We start from the raw sequence: 23024 nt of genomic DNA, 5'->3' as shown, positions 1-23024 counted from the left end.
ATGATTTTACATGTAAAAATGATATAAAACCACTTAAACGTCTATATAAATCTACTTAAGGTTTGTTTTTATTATTTAAAACTAAATTGATAACTCCACATTTATTAATTAATTAATTATATTTACAAAACTAATTAAGAAAGTACTTTTTAAATAAATGTTTTTTTCACTAAATATTAAAAAACTACATGAATCATTAACATACAAGAATGATATAAAACCATTTAAACTGCTGTATAAAGGTTTTTAACAGTTATGAAGCATTTAGGCAAAATGAATTAATAAAGTGCCTATCCAGTTAACATTTTTATGTACATATAAATGTGTTTTTATAAAACTACATTGATCATTTCAAGATGATTGCATACAAGTATGCCCGTTTCACATTCTACGAATCAAGTTGACACTTGTATGTACGGCAAAATAAGATACACAAATAAAACAACATATATTGGTAGAAAATGATTTTAATTAAAACATTTAATGATTTCACATAAAGAACAGTGCTAGTAAAGAACAGTCAAGACGACAAGCACATGGCTACTTAATATGCATAGGTCATGCCTCAGGTGACCCCAGGTCTGGATCCACATGGCTACTTAACATGCGCAGCTCAAGGGCCTTGATGTCCCGCCCACGGATATGTTCCATATTCTGGCATTTTGCTATTCCCAGGAATTACGGGCACCCACAACCCCACGAAGGGCCCAGCTGTGATCAGGGGTCCACCCCGCTGGGGCACAGGGGCACAGGGGCCGGTCAATGGGCGTCAGGGAGCGCAGGGGTGCAGAGGAGAAGATCCGTCACCATCCGCGAGCAGACGATCGGTTCCAATTCTGTTCCAATATGCGCGCGCTGTGATTGGCGCTGCGCCTCGCCCGTGATTGGCCGTCTGGATGTTCCAATTTACGTGCGACACCATTGGTCCTGATGTGCAGCCTCCCATTTGTCCGTTTTGGTCTTTCGATGGGAGTGACGTCAGTACTAAACATCTCTTCTTCGCAGCATCACCTGTAGGATCATCGCCATTGCTTCTTACATGAAACATGTTGACTATAAGCAAAACATGTAAAGTTATACAAGTAAAAATAAACTTGTTTTCTTTCGCTTGCAGCTTGATTTACACCAATTACAAAATATTTTGAGTGTTTCTGAACAGTCGTTTATTTCCTCCATCAATGTGTAAACCAAACGTCCCTGCAGGCCGCAGAGAGGCCCGTTTATCGCGGACATTTCGCCTCCAGGACCGGTAGATGGCAGTAGAGAATCCACACCGAACGACGTCACACATAAGATCACGTGGGATAAACATGGCGTCGTGCAGCAGGTTGCCCTTGCAGCCTTTTCTGTGCCGTAAACCGGCACGTCTCGCCTTCAGCAGAACTGTGCAGGTTATAGCCTCGACAGCAGAGAGTTCATACCCACCGATTCTGCCGTCCCGGACCGCGAAAAGCAAGTCGGCGAAGCGACGCGTCGTGTCGGAGTTCTTCGAGCAGCTGCGCGCGTGCACGGCGCAGGAGAAGATCAGGGCGCTCACACGCATACAGCGCGAAAAGTACGTGATCTATCCGCAGACGTTTGCGCTGAATGCGGACAGGTGGTATCAACACTACACCAAAACGGCTTACGTCAGCGGCGTGCCCGAAAAAAACACCGAGATCGACGAATCCGTGTTATCGGAGCTGCGGTCCGCAGTGTTCAACTCCATCTTACAAGAGCAATGGTACATGAAGAAAGGGAGAGTCTTTTCCCACAGAGAGCAGGAGCATTCTGTTGCCCCCTATTTAAGGAACATAGTGTGTGCTCTTAAAAATGTTTTGGCCAGAGAGAATCCCGTGCTTGGCCTGTCCAGTTTAGGTAAGTGTGCTGGTGTCTCAAACCTTGGTGTGATCAGGGTCTGGCACGAGATGAACTCGGTGTGACGTTTTTGTTTGTAGATTTTGACCCCCAGGTCAACTTTTACTGGCTGAGGGGTGAAAGAACCATCCCGAGGGGTCACAGGAGCGGACGGGTCGAGCCCATGAGGTTTCAGATCGATGACAAACCTCACAGTCAGATAAGAATCCCTCAACAACTACCTGAGGTACGGTGCGATGTCAGTGTCATTTACTTATGTTATAAGGAACATTCACATGTGTCTAACAGTGGCCGTGATGTCATTTCCTGTAGTTTGTTCCTCTTGAGGCGGACGTCTCCGCTGAAGTTCCTGTCATTCACTCAGCTCCGGACCTGCTCCCGTTGTTCAGGAGACAGTACGACAACAACATCTTCACAGGTCTGTCGTCTGATCCCAAGTGTTTTAAATTCATATTGACTGACCAGTTCTCTGAAATGCACACGTGCGGGCAGTCACACGGTCCATCACTGTGTTTTATCGCTTTATTGACCGGCGGTTTCAAACATTGGTCCATCAAGTTGTGCCTGAAATACGTTTATACGAATATTGTTTTCCCCCACAGGTGCCAAACTGGAAGATCCCTGCTGCTACGGTCACACGCAGTTTCACATGGTTCCCGATCGGTTCCGTAGGGACAAAATGATCAAGAAGGGTCTTTCTGACCAGGTCGAGGTGTGGCTGAGAGCTAACGGTATTGCTAGCCTGTTTGCGTGGACGGGGGCACAGGCCATGTATCAAGGTAGTTTTCAATGACTTTGACTCATTTCAAAAGTACACGTGTATTTCGTGTCCCATCACTTACCATAAATACTTGTTTTTTTAAGGTTTTTGGAGTGAAGACGACGTGAGCAGGCCTTTCGTGTCTCAGGCGGTCATTACAGACGGACTGTATTTCTCATTTTTCTGCTATCAGCTCAATACTCTGGCTTTGACTCACAGATCTGACGACAGCAATGTCAGAAAGAACCTGTGCTGGGGAACTGAAAGCATGCGCTTGTATGAGAGAGTCACAGATGGAGATGTAGTCGGCTGGAATGATGCTGTTCTCAGGCTGCTTGTTCAGTTTTTATTGAACAAGCCTTGACTTTGAAAGTGTAAAAATAAAGATGCTCTTGTTCGTTCTAAGTTTAATAAACGTAATATATGCCAGGATCGGTCTTGCTTGCATTATTCCGTTTTTCCATTGTTACCCAGAGGAGTTATTGCTGAGGTGTTGCTCATTCATAACTCCATTTTAGTTCTAGAGTGTCAACTTGGTCTTGGAAAACAGAAACAGATGAGGTGATTGTTGAAATACAAGAATGTAGAGGTAAAATCATCTGGATTTGGGTAAATTTGCTGAGAAATGTTTGAGTTCATATTGAGATCTTCAATAATATTGACTTGATTGAAGACTCGACAATCCCTCATCTGAGAGAAATTGAGGTTTTAAAGAGATCTTATGTGTGATTTTTCTTAGGCATTTGTTAATCCAAATATATCCCATAATTAGTTTATTATTTAAATAGAATATACATGATAACTTAGAATACACAGACATTTACATTTTGGTAGTCAACTTAAAACAGCTTGCAATGGTACAGTAGTATTATGAAAACATGTCTTATACTCTTTATCTTGTGATATTACCTATTCAGATGTGAATAAATATTGCTTTAACATATAATGAATTTGCAAAAAATATATTGCTTATGCTGGTAAAGCTGAACCGAAAAGAACCTTCATCCTGATTCATGAAATTCTCATTGTTCCAGTTTTCTTTGTCTTGTTGCGGTCTCCATCCCATTACTGTCGCTATGAGTCCTGGAACAAACATTTGCAGCATTATTGCATCAAAGTGTAGCGCCACGAATGTCTTCAGTGACTCATGTTTTTTAACCATACTTACAGTTTACTGGTCTGCTCAGTGTACACATCATTCTCTGCAAATTGTCAAATCCTTGGTTAATTTTTACACCACCGGTCATTAAAAAAGTTAAACTGTGACCAATAATATTTATATTATTGTCATCAATACTCATTTAAAGCGAAATGTTATACTGTATATTCCTGTCGTCCTGAAACCTCGCATCTCCATATTTCATGAGTGTTACTTTTTGCAATAAATCATTATTACTTGTCTTCTTATAACTTTGTCACTGTGTATGTTTTGTCACCAGCAAATATCTAACCAATAAAACGTATTTAAAGGTACTTCATCATTGAATAAGTCATGTTTTTCCATTTCCTGAAACACAGCGATTTCGGACATCCAAGGTTTCAGAAGGACAGCGATGTATTCGCTGGATGTTTCATTTATGCCGAATGCTTGTTGGCAGCTTTACTCCATATGGCTTATGAAATATATCATGTATCTAACATTGAAATATCGAAAGATCATCTTTCACTGTACCTGTCGTTGCAGTGTCGTGGTCTGGACGTTTTTTGCATTTTTCACAAAGCAGAATCAGAGTGACCAGGACAATGACCTCCACCACGATGACCAGAAAGGGTTTGAGAGGCTCAAGGAAAGACAAGACCCTCAGCTCCAGTTGAGACTCGATGGCTCTGATATCAAACTCACCGCTGCATATGTACATCCCAGCATCTGCCTCGGTCAAATTCAGTACAGACAGTTTGGTTACGTTTTTGTGAATCATGATCTTGTACTTCAAAGGGCTGGCGGTCACATTAATAAGATCCTGAGGAGACATAAGGATATATAATAAATAGTTTTCCCCATTTTTCTTGTAAATGTGTCGTTTTGTTCTGTTATTTTATAGTCTTTGACTGTATTTAAAAAATAAACTGTAAAAAAAAATTGTTCGTAAAATGAAACTTTTCTGGAAGCTGAATAATTTTTTCCCCCTGTAAACTTACACTTTCCAGCTGTTTTTCTTGAAATGTTTTGTAATTTTACGTTAAATTCTTTTTTTATATATGTCATTTCTTTTACAATTTTGTTTATTTTATATTTTACGTAGAAACCAGTAAAAACAAATAACATAATTTTTTTAAAACTGTGTACTTGAAGTTCTTTAGGTGTTTACTTAAATAGTTAAAAAGTTCTAATGTTTGTCAGGGTACTTGATGTAATATGTGTACTATATCTACTAGTAGTATACTTCTATGTGTACTACATTAATGTTACTTGAGACTAACTGGCCTGCTTTATAAATGGATACTTTTCAGAATACTTGAAATGTAACAACAGTAGTGCACTAGTTATACAAGTACACTTACCAAACTACTCGTCTAATAGTGCTTACACAGCAACTATACTTGTCTTATGTGAACTTCACATCATACTTATATTTTATATGTTTTTATCTTCATATCAACCTTTTTCTTGACGTCTCCATTTTTGATGCTCCACACTTCCGTTTTGTTACCATGTTAGAGGACATTTCTGTTAATGATTAAAATTTAAGTTTCTCAAAGATTTTTTGCGACAAAAGGCCAGAACAGCCACAGAAAGTTCAGAAAACCTTATGAACGAGTGTTACCACGTGACACAACAAGAGCGTAAATTAAATAACATTTAAAGACGGCTTGGTCTTCGCTCTGACTTCTGCATTCTGCCCCTCTCACAACATATTGTTTACTTCGTTATTTACATTATTGTTATTGCATAGTTTTATTTCATTAACACTGCATATAGGAATATATAGTTTGTCTGATATTTGACCTGTGTTTTGATTTGCATAACCTTATATGTTTTGCTTATAGTTAATGTTTTCATGGACAGCTGCTTTGTAACAATGAAAATTTTAAAAAGCGCTATATAAATAAAATCAAAATCTTTCCGTTAGATTACGACTCACCTGTTATGAACACTGGACTCAGCAGCTTCGCTTTAGAAATGTGAACTGTTGATGGTTATGGCAAAGAATTCGACCAATGTTAACGTAGCGTAAAGTGTTTTTATAAATGTTTATAAATCTTGGCTTCTGGTGGTGAGAAACAAAGTAGTTTTTAAGGTCTAGGTTAAAAACTCATGCCAGTGCGGCCCCTGTGAAAAAGTTTAGACACTGCTCTTTGACATTATGCTGATTTAAACGACATAAAAGTATTATAAAGTCAGTTTAACTTTGGGGATCAAGTCTTAAGCATTAGACCTAAGCGCATACGCAAGGCATAATTTAAATTTTCACGCATTGCGAAAAAGGTGTATATTATGCCACTATGTCCCTGTTTAGGTATTCATTTAAGACTTGTATTCAATCTTTTGATCAAAATTTACTTCGAATGAAAAGTACAAGTACAGGCTGCTAGATATTTCTTCTGTGAGATGTGGTTTTGCTCTTCACGCAGGCTAAAGAAGGTGTGCAGATCGTTGCACATATACTTCCTGTTTGGTTTCCTGTTTTCAGTCTGACTTGTCTGTCATATAGTATGTGAATTAATAGTAGACTAAGTGTATTCTTATTTTGATTTTATAAAGTATGTCAATAGCACACTTGAATAATTTTGTAAGGGTTTGGAAACTCATTTCTTACCTTTTCAGTGTTATTGGCCTTGTACCAGTTCCAGGTCTTCGGTATATGTTTAAGGTTACACTTGAGAACAACGGTATCTCCGATGTACGTCACTATAGGTTTGTCTCTCTTGTCTTTCATTACCGGAACTGAAAGAAAGTCAAACGTACTGGATTAACACACCAAAACAACACATGCAATGCATGAAAATATTTTATAAACATTTGTGTATCACACGTAAGCATACCATCCAAAACAAATGTCACTTGTGCATCATTTTCTCGGAAGACGCATGAATAATTTCCCACATCTGTGACCGGTATACTGAAAAACCAACAGCACCAAGTCATGTTGAATAAAGAGATCAAAAATAAATATCCTGACATTATTTGACTCTTTCTTGTGTTGAACACAAAATAAGATGTTTTGAGAAATGTCTCATTGGAAGTCAATGGGGTTCAGTGTTGTTTGGTTACATTCTTTAAAATATCTTCATTTGTATTCTGCAGAAAATAGGTTTGAAACAACACGAACGTGAATAAATGACTTAAGAAGTTTCATCATTCGGTTGACTGTCCCTTTAACATTTCAGGAAATGTGCTTTGTACAGAATTCAAGATTTTGGATACATTGTTTTTATTGAAACAGACACACTCACGTCCTTTTGAAGATATACTGATCATCGTTTCTATTTACAGTTTCCTTTGAGTTTTCAATTTCTTGTCCATCTTTTGTCCAGTAACCAGTGACGGACGGGGGGTTATTTGGGATGTCAGTCAAGTTACATAAAAGTTCAATGGTTTGAAGTGACAGGACTGCAGATTCTTCAACGACTTTGACATGACTTTCACCTGAGTGTGGAGAAAGTGCAGTCGTATTATTGTCTTCAGTCATTTCATCAGTTAACTTATTAGTGCATCACAAGATGGTGGTGACCACACGTGGAGAGTTTTACATGCTGCGTCCTGCTATTGCTTGAAAAGACATGGTGTGGTAGTACGTACCTCTGGACAAAGCTTTCCGAATTGTAATCACAGGGTTGGATTCTGGCGAGGAGGTTGCCTCTGTAAAACAAAAGAGACATTTTATGCTGTTTCATTTGATTGATGTTTTTGTATAAAAAATAGGATAATTGTTGCAAATGAAGTCTTGGTTAAAATAATCATTACATATCATCATTATATATTTCAATCACTGTCCCGCCCTCAGAACATGAAGAGATGAATGGAACAGGCAACAAGGTCATGATGTCAAAGATATTTCAAACTGCTCGCACTACCACAACAAACATGCGAGACGAACAACAAAACAACACACCTGAATGTATCGTGTCACAGTAGAGGAGAAGTAAGATGCAGTGTATGATGTAAGCCATGGAGACGAGCGGTGCGTGCCAGCAGCTCTGCTGTGTGCGTGCGAGGTATCTTTCCTTCAGAAGCCAGTCCCAGGAGACGCCGGTCCCCCCCCCCTCACCCGTCTCTCTTTACTGCAGTCGTGGTGACTCGGCAGGGCTGGCGTACGCTCGCAGCTTCCTGCTTTAAATAAATCATGAGAGTCAGGAGGCTGCCTTATCGAATGATGGCAAATCTTGTAGTATGACCCAGTGATGAGGAGGAGCGGACACTGTGACATCCGTTTCACAACCTCACCAACGAGACATAAATGAGCCCTGTTCAACCCTGTTCAACCCTGTTATGCTGTGACAGTTGCCACTTTCTGATATGAAAGCACATCCGAATGACTCATACTGTAGTTGTTTTTGTTTATGTATTATTAAAGCTTGTCAATAGGTCAACTCTGTTTTAAATAAGGCAAGGCAAGTTTATTTATATAGCACATTTCATACACAATGGTAATTCAAAGTGCTTTACATAGAAGAAATTAAAAAATCCATTTGATAGAACAGTGAAGAAATACGAAAATTTTAATTTAACCAGTTAAGAATAAAAGAAATACAGTTTAGAATAGAAATGAAATAAAGCACAGCACAAACAGTCGGACGGTCAGAGGCACATTAATCAAATGCAAAGTTAAACAGATGTGTTTTGAGTCTGGATTTGAATGTGGCTACTGTGGGAGCACATCTGATCTCTTCTGGAAGCTGGTTCCAGCTGCGGCTCGCATAATAGCTAAATGCAGACTCCTTGCTTGGAGAGAACCCTTGGTATTTCTAGCTGATGCGATCCTAATGACCTGAGTGTTCTTTTGGGTCTGTATTCAATGAGCACATCTGTAATGTATTGAGGTCCTAGGCCATTAAATGTTTTATATACCAGCAATACAACTTTCAAATCTATCCTATATGTAACTGGTAGCCAGTGTAAGGACCTGAGGACTGGTGTGATATGACCATATTTTCTGGTTCTGCTCAGAATCCGTGCCGCAGCGTTCTGTATGAGCTGCATCTGTCTTATGGTCTTTTTTAATCCACCCTGCTGGTGATGAAAGCATGCACAAGTATGCAAACAAAGCTAATCTAATTCTTGCAATATTTTTCAGATGATAGTATGCTGATTTAGTTATTGCATTGACATGACTACTGAAGCTAAGGTCTGACTCTCGAGACACCGAGATTCCTGACTTGATTTTTTGTTGTTTGACCTTTAGAGTGAAGGTACGCGTTCACCTTGAGAACTTCATCTTTATTTCCAAACGCAATGACTTCAGTTTTGTCTTTGTTTAACTGAAGAAAGTTTTGGCACATCCAACTATTTATTTCATCAATGCATTTGAGCAGGGAGTCAATGGGGCTGTAATCGTTAGGCGATAGGGCTAATTATATCTGTGTGTCGTCTGCATAGCTGTGGTAAGCAATTTGGTTATTTCTCATTATTTGGCTCATTGGGAGCATGTACAGGTTGAATAGGAGAGGCGCAAGAATTGAGCCTTGAGGGACTCCACATGTCATGGATGTCCACTCAGACTTATGGTCACCTATAATCACATAATAACCTCTTGCTTCTAGGTATGATTTAACTAAATATTATTTGAGGAACATAACTAACATTAAATAAATAAAAATGCTGCCTTATTATTACTATTATTGTTTTTGTTAATATATTATAATAATTATAATAATAAAATGAAGATAAAAAAGAACTCAACTGAAAATACTAAAATAAATGAAATAGCAATAGAAAAAAGAAACAACTAAATATTAACGTGACAAAAGAAATGCTAAAAAATGTATTCTCTTAAATTAAATAAAAATCACTCTTGAAAACTTAAATTAACATGAAAATGTAAGTATTAAAATGAATAATAATCTGGATATATTTTAATTAAGTTACAATAAAACTAAAAACAAACTACAAACTAAATAATAACTGCTTTTTATATACATTTTCGTTCGTTTCTTTGGAACATTCTTGAACTTTCAACATTTTCAGTTGTGGATCAGTTCATATTAATCATATTATACAAATGATCTAATATATATAATTAATATTAACATTAAAATATTTTTTTCCAGGTGGAAATGTTATAGTTAAAAAGTTTGCTGTTCTGTAGATACAACCACTTATTAAGGAGTGGTGGTGTGAGTTTAAAAATGGGTTAAATCTTAAAAATCTTACTTCTAATAATTGAAATGAAGGGCTCAGAAAAGCTGATTAAATTAGGCTTTTTTGACCGGGGTCATTCTGAGGATGTTCTCTGCGATGCAGCTTGACCGCAGGGTTGTCATGCAGAAAAGCCTCTCGTTGGATTAAATCTGACCAATCCTGTGGCAAGAGTGAAAAAGGAAAGGAAAATTTGTCTCCGTTTAATAGATTATCAGGTCACATCCAGAAGAAGCGAAACCAACTGACAAAATGGCTTGTGATGGGATGTCTAAAGAGGAATATGAGGAATACCAGAAGCAGATGGTGGAGGAGAAGTACGTTTGAATTTCAACTCTATAGAACTGTAGTGTGTGTTTCTAGCAGTGACTGCTGCTATATAAACACCTGCCTGGTATGAAAAAAACTCTTATTTAACAGGCATTTGACACAATATTGTGGACACACAAAGAGTAGAGATGTAACGCATTTCCTCTGTTGGATATGTCATGTAGCCTGATAATGGGCCATTTTGTGTTATTATTCTGTGTTATAATTCTTCATTTCTGATTATTTTCTTTTTGTATATCTTGTTACCCGCTATCGCTTGGAACAAGGATGGAGAGAGATGCAGGATTTGATACTAGAAAAGCAGAGAGGGCTTGTCTGAGAACATGTTTGAGAGACAAATACAGACTTCCGAAGGTAAGAGATCACTGTAATGCTTCATTTAGTGACAAATGTCCTTCAAATGTCTTTAAGCGGCGCATGAATAGCATCAGTTGCTAGAGAAGGTTCAGAAAGCAGGTGTGTGCCATTTGCCAATGCGTGAGATCAGCTTTTGGAGCGATTGTGCCAAGAGATTAACTCATAAAATAGTGGACTTAGTCTGGATATACGCGGCTTACAGTCTCTCTCTCTCTGAAGCTCTTGAATGAACTCTAACAGCAAATTTAATTTTGATGCTATAATCATTTCATGATGATTCACGTCTGTTTCAGTGAAGATACATGAATAACAAATGGTATAATGCCAGAGATGACGTCAGAAACGACTATTGGCTGTAATAATTCCTGCCATTTTTTATGTAGTTGTCTGTTTTTATTTTCTTTCCCATCTCTTTTTTTCAAATGTATTAGTTTTTTGTGACGAGTTGTTTTTTCTATTTTTTGTATTTTGAATGAATTTATATTGTTAGATTGTTATATATGAATTAAGGCTGTCAAACGATTAATCACATACAGATCACATTACATAATACATCTATGTACTGTGGATGTTAATTTTGTATATATAAACACAAGATCATATATTTAGAAAATATTTATGTTTTCATGTCAATAATTGAAATGATATTCATATCCATATTTGTATATGCGTGTCTGCATGTGCACAGTACACCTGCCAAATATGTAGACACAAACCTTTTTTCTGGATGTAAATAATCACGATTAATCGTTTGACAGGCCTTTTATATAAATATATATATATATATAAACACATTTTAATATTCACTAGTGTTTTATTATTTTCTTTTTAATATCGCAATTTGGTTTATTTCAGTTTTTATTTATGTCAAGTTAAGGTTAAGTAAACTTTGTCAAATTAAATGAAGTTTTTCGAAAAAGATTTAGGCCTATATTTCAATCGATTTCAACTATGAGAATTGTTTTTAAGTTTTAAGTGTAAATGTACTAGTTTTGACATACATACTGTAGAAAACTAACTGCTTATAGGTTTTGATGAAGTCATTGGATGTTGGAATGGTTCTCCTCAGAGTGAACAGGATGACGTCATGATCCAGCAGGCTGGAGATGATGTTGATGTGCCGGAGGAGCTGATGAAGATGGTCGATGGAGACGCTCCACATGAGGAGGAGAAAGAGTCCATCATGCAGAATCTTCAGAACATGGATATGGATCAGCTGAAGGAAAAAGCTCAGGCCACATTTGTGGAGATGAAATCCAAGGCTGAGGAGAAATGCGCTGTTATGTGATGTGTCGAGGATTTCATATCGAGAGATGTGAGAAACTCTTCTCATCAATTGGTTTCTCTCCTTTTTCTTTTTGATTCTGTACCTTTGTTTTCTTAGATTACAATTGAATAGTTTCAATAAAAACGATTTATTTATTTTTGTGTAAAGGATGAAGGCTTCTCGACCACGAGTGACAATTATGGACACAGTATAACAGGACCTGTGACACATGTTTTATGGATGATTTATTTGAAAAATAAAGGTGATTTATTTTTATAAATGCCCGTCCTCAAATGTAATGTCCGTTTTATGAATGTGCTTGACAGTATACAATGAGGTGATATATTAAAGAATTGATCATTTAACAACAACAACGAAAACTAACAAAAGTAACTTGGTCCATGTCATTTGAAGCATCGTTTTTTGCCAAAAATGGAAATACTTTAAAACTGTCGATCTTCAGCCTCACCTACATCAACAGGGACGACTGTAGAACTGCAAACTACTCATGAAGTCATTCTGCATGTCCTCCATGTTGTCAGTGGTCTCGATAGGTATACTCTGCGGGGTCGAAGGTGAACTTGGCACGTTCTCACACATATGTGTAGGATCCCCGTGCATCGGAAAGCCCAAGGGGTACCCGTGACCCCCCACAGCCCCGTACAGAGGGACGGAGACGTTGAGGTATGGGTTGGCGTGATGCTGAGGGAAACAGGGGCTCTGGCTGTGGAAGCGGCGGTCAGAAGCGGGGCTGTGGCACGGGCTGGTGGAGGGGCTGTGGGGCATCAGACACGTCTGCTGGCAGCTGTTCTTCCGAGCGGGTCGATTCAGATCCAGTTTGGAAGTGAGGGGCTTGCCGATGTTAACGTCCATGTTCCACTGGACCACGTCTTCCAGGGATTTAAACTGGACTTGTAGACAAACCGTGAATGCGAGTTCGTCCTGTGAAACATGAATCAGATTCAGATATCAGAAGAATACACTTTCTCGACTCATGTCAGGGTTTTGAGGAGGACTGGCATTACCCTGAGCTTCTGTATTGAGCTGAGTCGGGTGTAGAGACAGTGCTGTGGAAGACGGCCTGATAATAAAAAGCTTCCTGTCGCCTCAAGAGTCTCCTTATTCATCAGCTTGGGATCTACATCCAGCTCCTTGAATTTGAGACGATAGAGAATGTTAATACACGATCCTCCTTGATGTTTGTTGTAGTTTAAATCTTCAATAAAAGCATTATGGAACAGATATTACAATTCAAATGTTTAGGGTCACTTTAATAGCAAAAAGACAAATACAAGAAATAAACCGTTATGTATGTAACAACATCATTCTTTAATTTCTTCCATATTATAGAATGAAAAATCTAATTCTGAATCAAAATGATGCTAAGCATGTTTATTTTAGACATGTTATCATCTTCAGCATAGGCAATTCAGTCCAAGTCCTCCATTAACAAACACGATTTCAATCATATTTAGGGTTTTGTAATGAGCTCCGACAACCCAAACTAATTTAAAACATTTTGATATTTGAGAAAATTCTTAAGATTAATTTGAATGAAGGATATTTGCTATTCTAACTGAAATGAAAAAAGTCCTCTCACCAGCGGGAGGTTAGTTATGTGCGCCTCACACGACAGCATCTCCTCGGGCTGTTTCACAATACTGGTGTAGATGACCAGCACGTTGGAGAACTCGGCCGCAAAGTCCATTTTAATCTGAACGCCACAATCAAAATCCAAAACTTTACTCTCTGGAAGTTCTGCGTTAAAACACAAGGCAAACAGATGATAAATCCGTGAACACGGAAGAATCGTATAGACTGTTTCACAGGAACAACGTCAACAAACTTTACTGCGTACGCACGCTTTTCTGGCCCAATCTTAACTTCTTGTACACTTCCGCAACTCACGATGGGATTCACGATTCTGATCTCACAATGCAATTTTATTCTCAATTTTATATACAGAATGACCTTTTACTATTTCTCTCATGTTGCACATTGTCGTATTTTATGTCAACTAACTAAATTGCAGTTGTCAAACAAAGAAAATCTGTGCTTTTCCTAACTTTTAAGAAATATCAGCGTATCCACATTCACCAAGTTTGCAGATAAAAACAGCGGCCCCTGCTGTTCAAGACATGAACTGCGATGTCTCAACCGATTTGAATCGCCACATAGTTACCAGTAGAAGAACCCTTAAATGCGACAAAGTAACACGACCCATTCAACAAACCCTTTATGTAATACAATTATTATACAATAAAATATGAACGTTAATAATATAAAACAAATATAAATACTTATATGGCCACTGGCCAGACCGATCAACAAACACAGACCGGAAGTGAACCTCGGGCCAGACGCCTGCGTCCGATGTCTATAATTATAACAACGGCGTGTAGTTGATGTTACCGTGTGCTTTAATCCAGTGGAGATTGTGTGCCTGACCCGGGTGTGAATATTCTCCAGGACGGATGGGATCGGCGAGGGACCGTCTCTCTGACAGACTGCTGCGGATCTCCAGAGCCTGTTTACCCTTTGTGGGGTCAAACTGACCCATATCTGTTGTGTTACAATCAAACACTTTCAATCAGCCGATCATTTTTTGAGCCTAAATTACCTGGATTTACAAAAAAACGTGATTTTTAATTAACCGGCTTGTAACTTGACTTACCTTCAGCCACTCTGTCCAGCAGAACAGTTATCTTTTCGTCCTCTAGGAGGCGTCCCTTCAAGAATTTGATAAACACTCCGTTGCTGAATCCACTGGAACTTAATTCAAACGCTTCAGCGTCTTGGCACCTACACGAAAATCATTTATTAAAGCAGACAATCAGACCAAAACAAAAAAGACAAGCGTATTAATACTTGATCCCAAAACGAAAATTCTGTCATCAATTACTCGACTTGTTCCAAACATGTATACATTTCTTTGATCTGTTGAACACAAAGAAAGATATTTTGGAAGAATGTTAGCAACTCACATTTCTGAGGCACCATTGACTCCCATAGTAGTAAAAATGAAAAAGGTACTCAAAGGTGCCCCAGAACGGTTTGCTTTCCAACATTCTTCCCCAAAAAATGATACAGACGAGCCGATCCTAGACGTCTGGGGGCGCTTGTCATAGTTACATTTAGATAAACAACACTGTTAACTATGAGAAATAAAAATCTTTATCCTAAAGTAACGCTTGGTTCTGGAACCATCTATCTGTTAACAGCTGGCACGCAAATGCGATGTGTTTTTACTAACCAAATAAGTGATCAACAAAAACAAAACATGATAAATATAGTTTACTCCAGAAAGCTAAGCGTACGAAAACACATCAATAATTCTCTAAATGTGATGACACAAAAATGACATAAATTACATGGGCAAACATACAGTGGATTGCAGTGGTGTTCATTATAGCTGATACCCACCTGAACACCGTACAGCTGGTTTTATGACTGTAAGTCATTCCCTTTAAACGCTATTGAAGTTAGGAACATGTGTGTTAATCTGTCGCCCGTGTAACTTTGGAGACCAACGAACATCCAACACCAAACCGACTTTATGCCAGTGGATAAATACTGAATTTGTAAATCTGTCCTTGCATAATTTGGCAAAACTAAATAAGACTTTGAAAAAGTACAGAAACACATGTCGCCTTGTTCTTTTTCTTCGCGTTGTTGGCGTTCTTTTTCGATACTGATGGATAGTTCTTTTATAACCATGGCCATATGTAAACATGCATCATCACATCACACGCGGCGCATGTCATCACAGGCTGCGCACTACACGATGTCAAAGTAATTAAATATTAATCCGCAAGTTAGAAAAATGGCATCTTGTTTACATTATAGTGTTTTTGAGTTGTCCTCAAGGGGGCTCGTGGTGGTGCCGAGGCCCTGAGCAACCTGCGTAGTCTGTGTATAGGGAGGATCGGCTCTATACAGGTTATGAATAACTAGAGGTCGAGTAAATGATGACAGAATATTTGGGTGAAGTGTCCTTTTAAAAAAACAGCTACTCACGTTGCATATCCAAACACAATATTGGCAGTGACCTTGAGCATGACGTTTGGCATGACCTCATCATGAAAGTTTCTGAAACAATAAAAGGCGTTCGAGCGATTATGGTTGTTTTAATCAAGACTCCAGCACCTTCCCAGAAGAAGCCTGGACACCGTTTCCGATCATTTCAGGGGGGGCCATATGAGTAGCATATACTATTCTGCATCTTACCTTTTCCTGCACATGTCCAGGAGGAAAACGTTGAGTCCGGTTTCTTTCTCCTGCATCAGTTTCAGGATGCTCTGGACACAGAGGCAGTTGGCAGAATGGTACGGATTCGGGGCGTCCACAGGCACCATGAAACTGTGCCCGAAGTTTTCGTAACCATGTCCAGCGTAATACAACAAACCTAAAGAGAAGCAATCGACGGACGAACTTCATTCCAGTTTACAGATTTTCATTGCCTTCAAAAGACGTTTTCTGTGACGCTGCCACGAAACAATGTACAGGAAAAAAACTACAGTACCATAGACTCCTTTATGAAGCAGTGATAGGAACTCCTCCACGGCGTTCCTCATCTCAGACTCCGTCAGATCCAGCAGCGACACCACTTTGAAGTTCAGCTGACGCAGCAGATTGGTGAGGTCATACACGTCAACCATCGGAGCCTTCAGCTGTATATGGTTTCGATATGTGAGGTTACCGATCAGAAGAGCCACTTTGTCTGTCGCTGTTGAGAGAAGCCACGTGTTCACCGAGGAGCCTTCACACATTTTATTATACGGTACATCAGGAATACGTTGGATCGACTCACCGTAAGGTTTTTCAAGACTGTAATCTGAGGAAGAAAATCACAATGAGTCGATTGTGTTTTTCAGTATGCAGAGATAAGTGAAAGTAGCTACGATGGAAACAGAAGAACTTACACTGGTCGTTGGTCAAAAAATCCTCTGGAAAAGAAATACATGTAATGAGAAAAAGCCATTTTATTCTGCACTTGAAATGATCAATGTTTGCTCGCAATCTCAGATTCCCAACATTAATTCATGCAGACAACCACGATTAAAGATCAGATCAAAGTTGTGACCTTCACCGGCGCATTCAGTGAGACTAGTCAAGAGAGAAAGCGAAAGGCAACGAATGAAAACAAATCAAGTTCCTTCGTCCATACACACGTCTCAACCTGAAATCTTCCACCCCACCGTTTTTCTTTCATGCATAAATCGTTCAAGCAGACTCGTGGTTTCAGAAAGACAACCTAAAGACAGATTGACAGCAGAAGTCCCCAGACGTACGAGAGAGGTGCCAATTCATCTACCTTCAGAGCATTCCGTCGCTTCTGAGATATGAATCGCTATCTGTGGCTGTTTCATTTCAGAACGTCGAGGACTTTCTTGATGAGAAAACAGAATTTGAACACTGAAGGAACAGCTTAGCCCAACGTGCTGCTGTTATTTGAATGGAACTATTTTAATAAAAGTTTCAAGGAAGAGTACATGAAACTTCTGTGATGATTGACTCACACCAGGGGCGTTTGCTCATATTGACCTAAAGCTCTACTGGGGCACGGGCCCACATTACTTTTCACTTTTTACTAAAAACCTGCTGTGTGCAAGAAGTATGCAACACAATGAACTATACAACCACTTTTCCTGCAACAATACTGTGGAAGGTAAACATTTATGTATTCAAAAATACTGAAACATAAACTTTATTAACATGGTTGCATGCACTGTATGGAAATAATGAAAGCAGAGAGGATTTTCTTCTTGCACATCTGCATTCGGTACACAATGATGACGATTAATAATGACTCTTTTCAAGAATTTACAATGACAGTATTTCAAGAAATCAGTCATTTTATGACTCCAACTAATATAAAGAACGTATTTTATCGAAAATAAAAGATATTTTCCGGTTTCACAGTCAAGTCCAAACAAAGTTGGTTCATTTTTTACCCAACTGTACTGCATTACACTGTACTGCCTATAATAGCACATAGTTATCTCGGCCATAGTTACCCACTTAAGTTTGGTATCTATGTCAAGTTTAGAATTTTGGGGTTCATCTGCTTTCCACAACGTCATTACAGGAGTAAGCCAACAGAGCATCGGCCAGCTACATCTGATGGACAACTTCAAAGACCATGTTCTCAATTTTGTGATTTCTTTTCGTTTATAGTTTCCAGATTTTCCAATAGTCCAATATTTTCCCAGCAAAATGTTGTCCTATCCTAACAGACCTTACATCAATGCAAAGCGTATTAATTTAGCTTTCAGATGATGTATAAATCTCAATTTAGAAAAATCAACCCTTATGACTGGTTTTGTTGTCCAGGGCTAAATGTACATACATGTATATGAAGAATATTTATATCTATTTGTTTAAAAAGAACCTCTCAAAAACCAAGTTGTCTGTCGAGTTACTCTAACCAATAAAAAAATACAAAGCAGAAAACATCATTTCATACCAATAATAACATCAACTTCATTGCTCCATGTGCGTTCTTTGCTGCAACAGATCTCACAGCGATATCTCCCCTGGTGCTCTACCGTCAAATACTGAACCTACAGTAAAACAACAAAACAAATAATTTCATCGTTTTACTTTCAATAGACTCTGAACAAACCATTCGCCGTCACCGTTCGAGATATAACATGTACACACGTCTCAAATGCGAGATATAATCCACAAAAGCAAATTTCAGTGTATTTATCATGTTTCATCTTACATTGTATTTCCTCTTTGTGGCTTTTTTGATTGGCGCTCCATTTCTGTACCATTGATATTGTGGTAGGGGTCTGCCAATAGTGCCACACTCCAGAAAGAGCGAATCTCCCACCAGAAGCCTTTGAGGTTGAGGCTGAATGAGAACCCTTGGCCTGCCATCTGACGGCATGGAAATTAAACCTGAACAGAAAAATCAAACGCATTTTACAACATATTAAATGATCCTAAAGATACAACAACTCATGGAAATCCACGATTTTACCGTATCTTGGTGGAACATCAAGGACGTCTACTTGGGCCCAGTGACTGAACTCATATGAGTTTCCACAGTTGACTCTACAGATGTAAAAGCCCACGTCTTTGAGCTGAACCGGACTGAACACCAGATCAGGAGAGGAGCTATGAGGTACCTGTTAGAACCACGATAGGATGACATGATTGATTGTTTATTCTGTTTATACTTATATATTTCTACTCACCTCCTCTGTTTTTCGAAACCATTGGAATTGCACTTGTGACGCGCCGACAGCACAACAGCTGAGACGGAGGTTGTGTCCGGAAATGACCGCCACCGACTGTGGGTGGACAAGGATTTGAATACCTGATGGGACAGAGTCAGAATGAAAACAGCTAATGTAATAAAACAACTTTTATCATCTCTGAAACTGGAGCATGTAAAGAAGTCATTTATGACTAGCCCTGTGGTGTGATATCAATCCTTCACCTATTTCAAATAATATATAGGCCAAACTTAAACGAAGTGCAAAGTAGAAATGCCGCCTTAGCATTTAGCTGAAATAAGTCTAAGCTGTGGCACTATCATTTTTTAAGTGGAAATCAATTAAAACTAAACCAAAACTTAAATACAATGGTGCTGTCAAACGAAGAATTTTGATTAATTGCATCCAGAATAAACGTTTGTGTTTACATAATATATGTCTGTCTACTGTATATATATACACATACATGTATATATTTAGGAAATATTACCAAGTTTATTATTTATTATTTTTTCTTAAATATATGCATGTATGTGTGTGTTCATAAATGCAACGTTAATATGCACACACAGAAATATGTTGTATAAACCCAAACCTTTATTTTGGATGCGATTCATTGTTTGATAGCCCTCATATTAACCAATCATTTAAATACATATAAATGTTTGTTCAGACATATATTATGTCTCAAAAATGATATATGTATATATAAATCAACATGACTTACATTTTTAAATCAAATAAAATATGAATTAAAAATTAAAATAAGCATGAATAACATTTTTAAATAGAAAATATTCAAAATATATATGAATAAAACTTTAATAAAACTAAAGTAACTATTTATAGGTATTTAAATCTGTTACACAGAAAGACATACAAACAGGCAATTATACCAAACACAGGAGGGAGTCAGTTTACCTGAAGGTTTGAGACACTGAAGGGCATCCATATGACCCATAATCTGTAGAAACCCTGTGAGATCACCCAACACACAGCCTTGATCTCCCATGAGCTTGAGCATCATACGGGACGGACTGCCATCCACCTCCAAAACCTTCAGAGAGCACACGTCCATATCATCCACGCTGTACATGTGAGACAGAGGGATATGATAAAATGATGAAAAATAGAAAACAAGCATTATATCAACAACACACTTCATTGAAGGATGCCATCAGAAAATAAAGTGAAGATTTGACAGATGTCATCCATCGGCTGCTTCCGTATGTAGTTCACTACAGTACTTACTGGGTTGTCAATTTACTATAGTCGTTTCCCGTAGAATACATATAATCACGTAGTGAAAAACTGATATTTTAACCGTAGTAAAATGTATATAGACCCGGGTTTTCAAACTTTATGCCAAGGACCACAAAATAAAATGAAGCTTTTGCGAGGGACCCCCATTTTAGAATGCAAAAAGTGTTTGAATTTCTTCTTGGACTCCAGTTTGAAAACCTATGGAAGCCCGTTTCCGCCAGGGTTGGGATTTTTTTTTATTAGTATCTCAAAATAATGACTTAGTATCTAATAATAATGACTTAGTATCTCATAATAATGACTTAGTAACTCATAATAATGACTTAGTATCTCATAATAATGACTTAGTATCTCATAATAATGACTTAGTATCTCATAATAATGACTTAGTAACTCATAATAATGACTTAGTAACTCATAATAATGACTTAGTAACTCATAATAATGACTTAGTATCTCATAATAATGACTTAGTAACTCATAATAATGACTTAGTATCTCATAATAATGACTTAGTATCTCATAATAATGACTTAGTATCTCATAATAATGACTTAGTATCTCATAATAATGACTTAGTAACTCATAATAATGACTTAGTATCTCATGATAATGACTTAGTATCTATCTCATAATAATGACTTATTATCTCATAATAATGACTTAGTATCTCATAATAATGACTTAGTATCTCATAATAATGACTTAGTATCTAATAATAATGACTTAGTATCTAATAATAATGACTTAGTATCTCATAATAATGACTTAGTATCTAATAATAATGACTTAGTATCTCATAATAATGACTTAGTATCTCATAATAATGACTTAGTATCTAATAATAATGACTTAGTATCTAATAATAATGACTTAGTATCTCATAATAATGACTTAGTATCTCATAATAATGACTTATTATCTCATAATAATGACTTAGTATCTCATAATAATGACTTAGTATCTCATAATAATGACTTAGTATCTCATAATAATGACTTAGTATCTCATAATAATGACTTAGTAACTCATAATAATGACTTAGTATCTCATGATAATGACTTAGTATCTATCTCATAATAATGACTTATTATCTCATAATAATGACTTAGTAACTCATAATAATGACTTAGTAACTCATAATAATGACTTAGTATCTCATAATAATGACTTAGTATCTAATAATAATGACTTAGTATCTAGTATCTAATAATTAGTAACTCATAATAATGACTTAGTATCTCATAATAATAGTGTGTTCACTGAATTAATTTAAAACAATTCTGAGAAGGTTTCTCATTATTTTGAGTTATTAAGTTGAAATTTCGACTTAGTTTCTCAAAATAATGAGATACTAAGTCATTATTATGAGATACTAATTAAAAAAATCCCAACCCTGGCGGAAACGGGCTTCCATAGAAAACCCCTGGTATAGACCTACTAAAGTAAGCAAGGGTTCAAAACATTTAACTAAAGTTTGTTTTCACGTCGTCAAATGTTCACTCTTGTTACCTCATTTTAAATCTCTTGTCATTTCTCACGATCTCCCCCAGTTTTCTCCATCCTTTGGCCTTGTCGAGAGTCTCGCAGAGCCTCTTTAACACCGACTGCTTTAATAAGTTTATATTGAGAGAGTTGTCATTCATATCTGATGTGATGGGTGACTGACACGCACTGACTGCTTCACCTGCGACACCATAAAGCCACAACATGCGACATTACAAACACATTTACTGAAGTAAACAGCTAAACATATGCACGCTTTCACCTTTACGACGTAAAAACGACGTTTTGCTGGGAATATCCAATCAGGTTCCGCATTAGTAATAAAATGAATCGAATGCATGTTCGTTGACATATATGTTCGTTTAGGTTTAATTCATAAAGTTTAGTGTAGTTACCCGAAAGTATATCACAAAGTACGTCACATCAGGTCGAAATAAAATACATGTAGCGACATTAATCCGGGCAGATGCGTTAGAAACACATACTTGTTCGCATCACTTCCTGGTGTTTGACTGAAAGGCGTTTCGCGTCTCCTGCGCTCAGGAAAGGTGCGATTCACGCGGCGCTGCGCAGACCGATCGATGTGTTACGTCAAATATCGCGAGAGCGATTACAACGGTTCGCTTTTGAAACGCTCTCGCGACACTCGCTGTCGAACGCCGATCCGTCTGCGCAGCGCACAGAAAACCTTCGCTTTGGTTTTAACAAGAATCTTGATCAGAATGACGAAGTCTATTTTTATTCACGTCGATTTCACACAATACACATTTAAGCGTAAAACTACAATCTTACGATATGTTGTATTATGCTACAATGTCCTTTTCCTCTGGTTGACCGGTGTGTTTAAAATGCAAAAGTGACACAGAAGTGCGTCAAGGAAATAAGAAAGCATGAATGTGACTTCATCAAAGATTTGCTTCCGATAAAGACACGTGCTTAAAGGAAGTAAGTTTGGTGTGCCGTGTGCAGTTTGGAGAGACAAAATCAGGACCACAAAAAGAGCAAAGAGAAACCATCCACGTCATCACAGTGACACCTTTCTATTCCTCTCGCCCAAACGAAACACAACCTTAAAGGGACAGTTCACCCAAAAATGATCATTTACACACCTTCCAGTTCCAAGCCTGTATACATGTCTTTGTTCTGATGAAAGAAAGATAT

At 37.8% G+C, this 23024-nt stretch overlaps 4 protein-coding genes across 13 annotated transcripts; 2 read left to right on the top strand and 2 right to left on the bottom strand.

Annotated features, from left to right (window-relative positions):
- Nucleotides 1-1021: 1021 nt before the first annotated feature.
- mrps30 (mitochondrial ribosomal protein S30) lies at nucleotides 1022-4025 on the top strand. The gene is made up of 5 exons (XM_079448393.1): nucleotides 1022-1857; nucleotides 1938-2083; nucleotides 2170-2275; nucleotides 2460-2636; nucleotides 2722-4025. The coding sequence occupies exons 1-5, from the start codon at nucleotides 1254-1256 to the stop codon at nucleotides 2979-2981; spliced, it is 1293 nt and encodes a 430-aa protein (XP_079304519.1). The 5' UTR covers nucleotides 1022-1253; the 3' UTR covers nucleotides 2982-4025.
- Nucleotides 3375-7949, bottom strand: emb (embigin). Its single transcript, XM_079448408.1, has 8 exons — nucleotides 7672-7949; nucleotides 7359-7418; nucleotides 7013-7205; nucleotides 6602-6678; nucleotides 6376-6503; nucleotides 4290-4578; nucleotides 3786-3819; nucleotides 3375-3700 (listed from the first exon to the last, which is right to left on the bottom strand). The coding sequence occupies exons 1-8, from the start codon at nucleotides 7727-7729 to the stop codon at nucleotides 3640-3642; spliced, it is 900 nt and encodes a 299-aa protein (XP_079304534.1). The 5' UTR covers nucleotides 7730-7949; the 3' UTR covers nucleotides 3375-3639.
- A 2108-nt stretch (nucleotides 7950-10057) lies between these two features.
- cplx4b (complexin 4b) lies at nucleotides 10058-13183 on the top strand. Its single transcript, XM_079451223.1, has 3 exons — nucleotides 10058-10231; nucleotides 10511-10598; nucleotides 11671-13183. Exons 1-3 carry the CDS (start codon nucleotides 10167-10169, stop codon nucleotides 11887-11889), a joined length of 372 nt encoding a protein of 123 aa, XP_079307349.1. The 5' UTR covers nucleotides 10058-10166; the 3' UTR covers nucleotides 11890-13183.
- On the bottom strand, nucleotides 11999-22914 carry malt1 (MALT paracaspase 1). 10 transcript variants are annotated; one of them, XM_079451215.1, is made up of 18 exons: nucleotides 22656-22914; nucleotides 21870-22044; nucleotides 20016-20182; nucleotides 19074-19195; nucleotides 18857-19004; nucleotides 18596-18774; nucleotides 18335-18431; nucleotides 17183-17257; nucleotides 16791-16814; nucleotides 16679-16702; nucleotides 16391-16594; nucleotides 16096-16273; nucleotides 15886-15957; nucleotides 14543-14670; nucleotides 14281-14430; nucleotides 13469-13626; nucleotides 12894-13019; nucleotides 11999-12810 (listed from the first exon to the last, which is right to left on the bottom strand). In XM_079451215.1, the coding sequence occupies exons 2-18, from the start codon at nucleotides 22001-22003 to the stop codon at nucleotides 12343-12345; spliced, it is 2454 nt and encodes an 817-aa protein (XP_079307341.1). In that variant the 5' UTR covers nucleotides 22004-22044; nucleotides 22656-22914; the 3' UTR covers nucleotides 11999-12342. The 10 variants fall into 10 exon arrangements, with proteins under 10 accessions (XP_079307341.1, XP_079307338.1, XP_079307340.1 ...); XM_079451212.1 differs by having other exon boundaries at nucleotides 22349-22787; XM_079451214.1 differs by lacking the exon at nucleotides 22656-22914 and adding an exon at nucleotides 22259-22396.
- Between the last annotated feature and the right edge of the window lie 110 nt (nucleotides 22915-23024).

Source organism: Barbatula barbatula (assembly GCF_947034865.1).
Source record: "Barbatula barbatula genome assembly, chromosome: 2".
Lineage (NCBI taxonomy): Eukaryota > Metazoa > Chordata > Actinopteri > Cypriniformes > Nemacheilidae > Barbatula > Barbatula barbatula.
The sequence above is the reverse complement of the archived record's forward strand: the minus strand, read 5'-3'. Positions and strand labels throughout refer to the sequence as shown.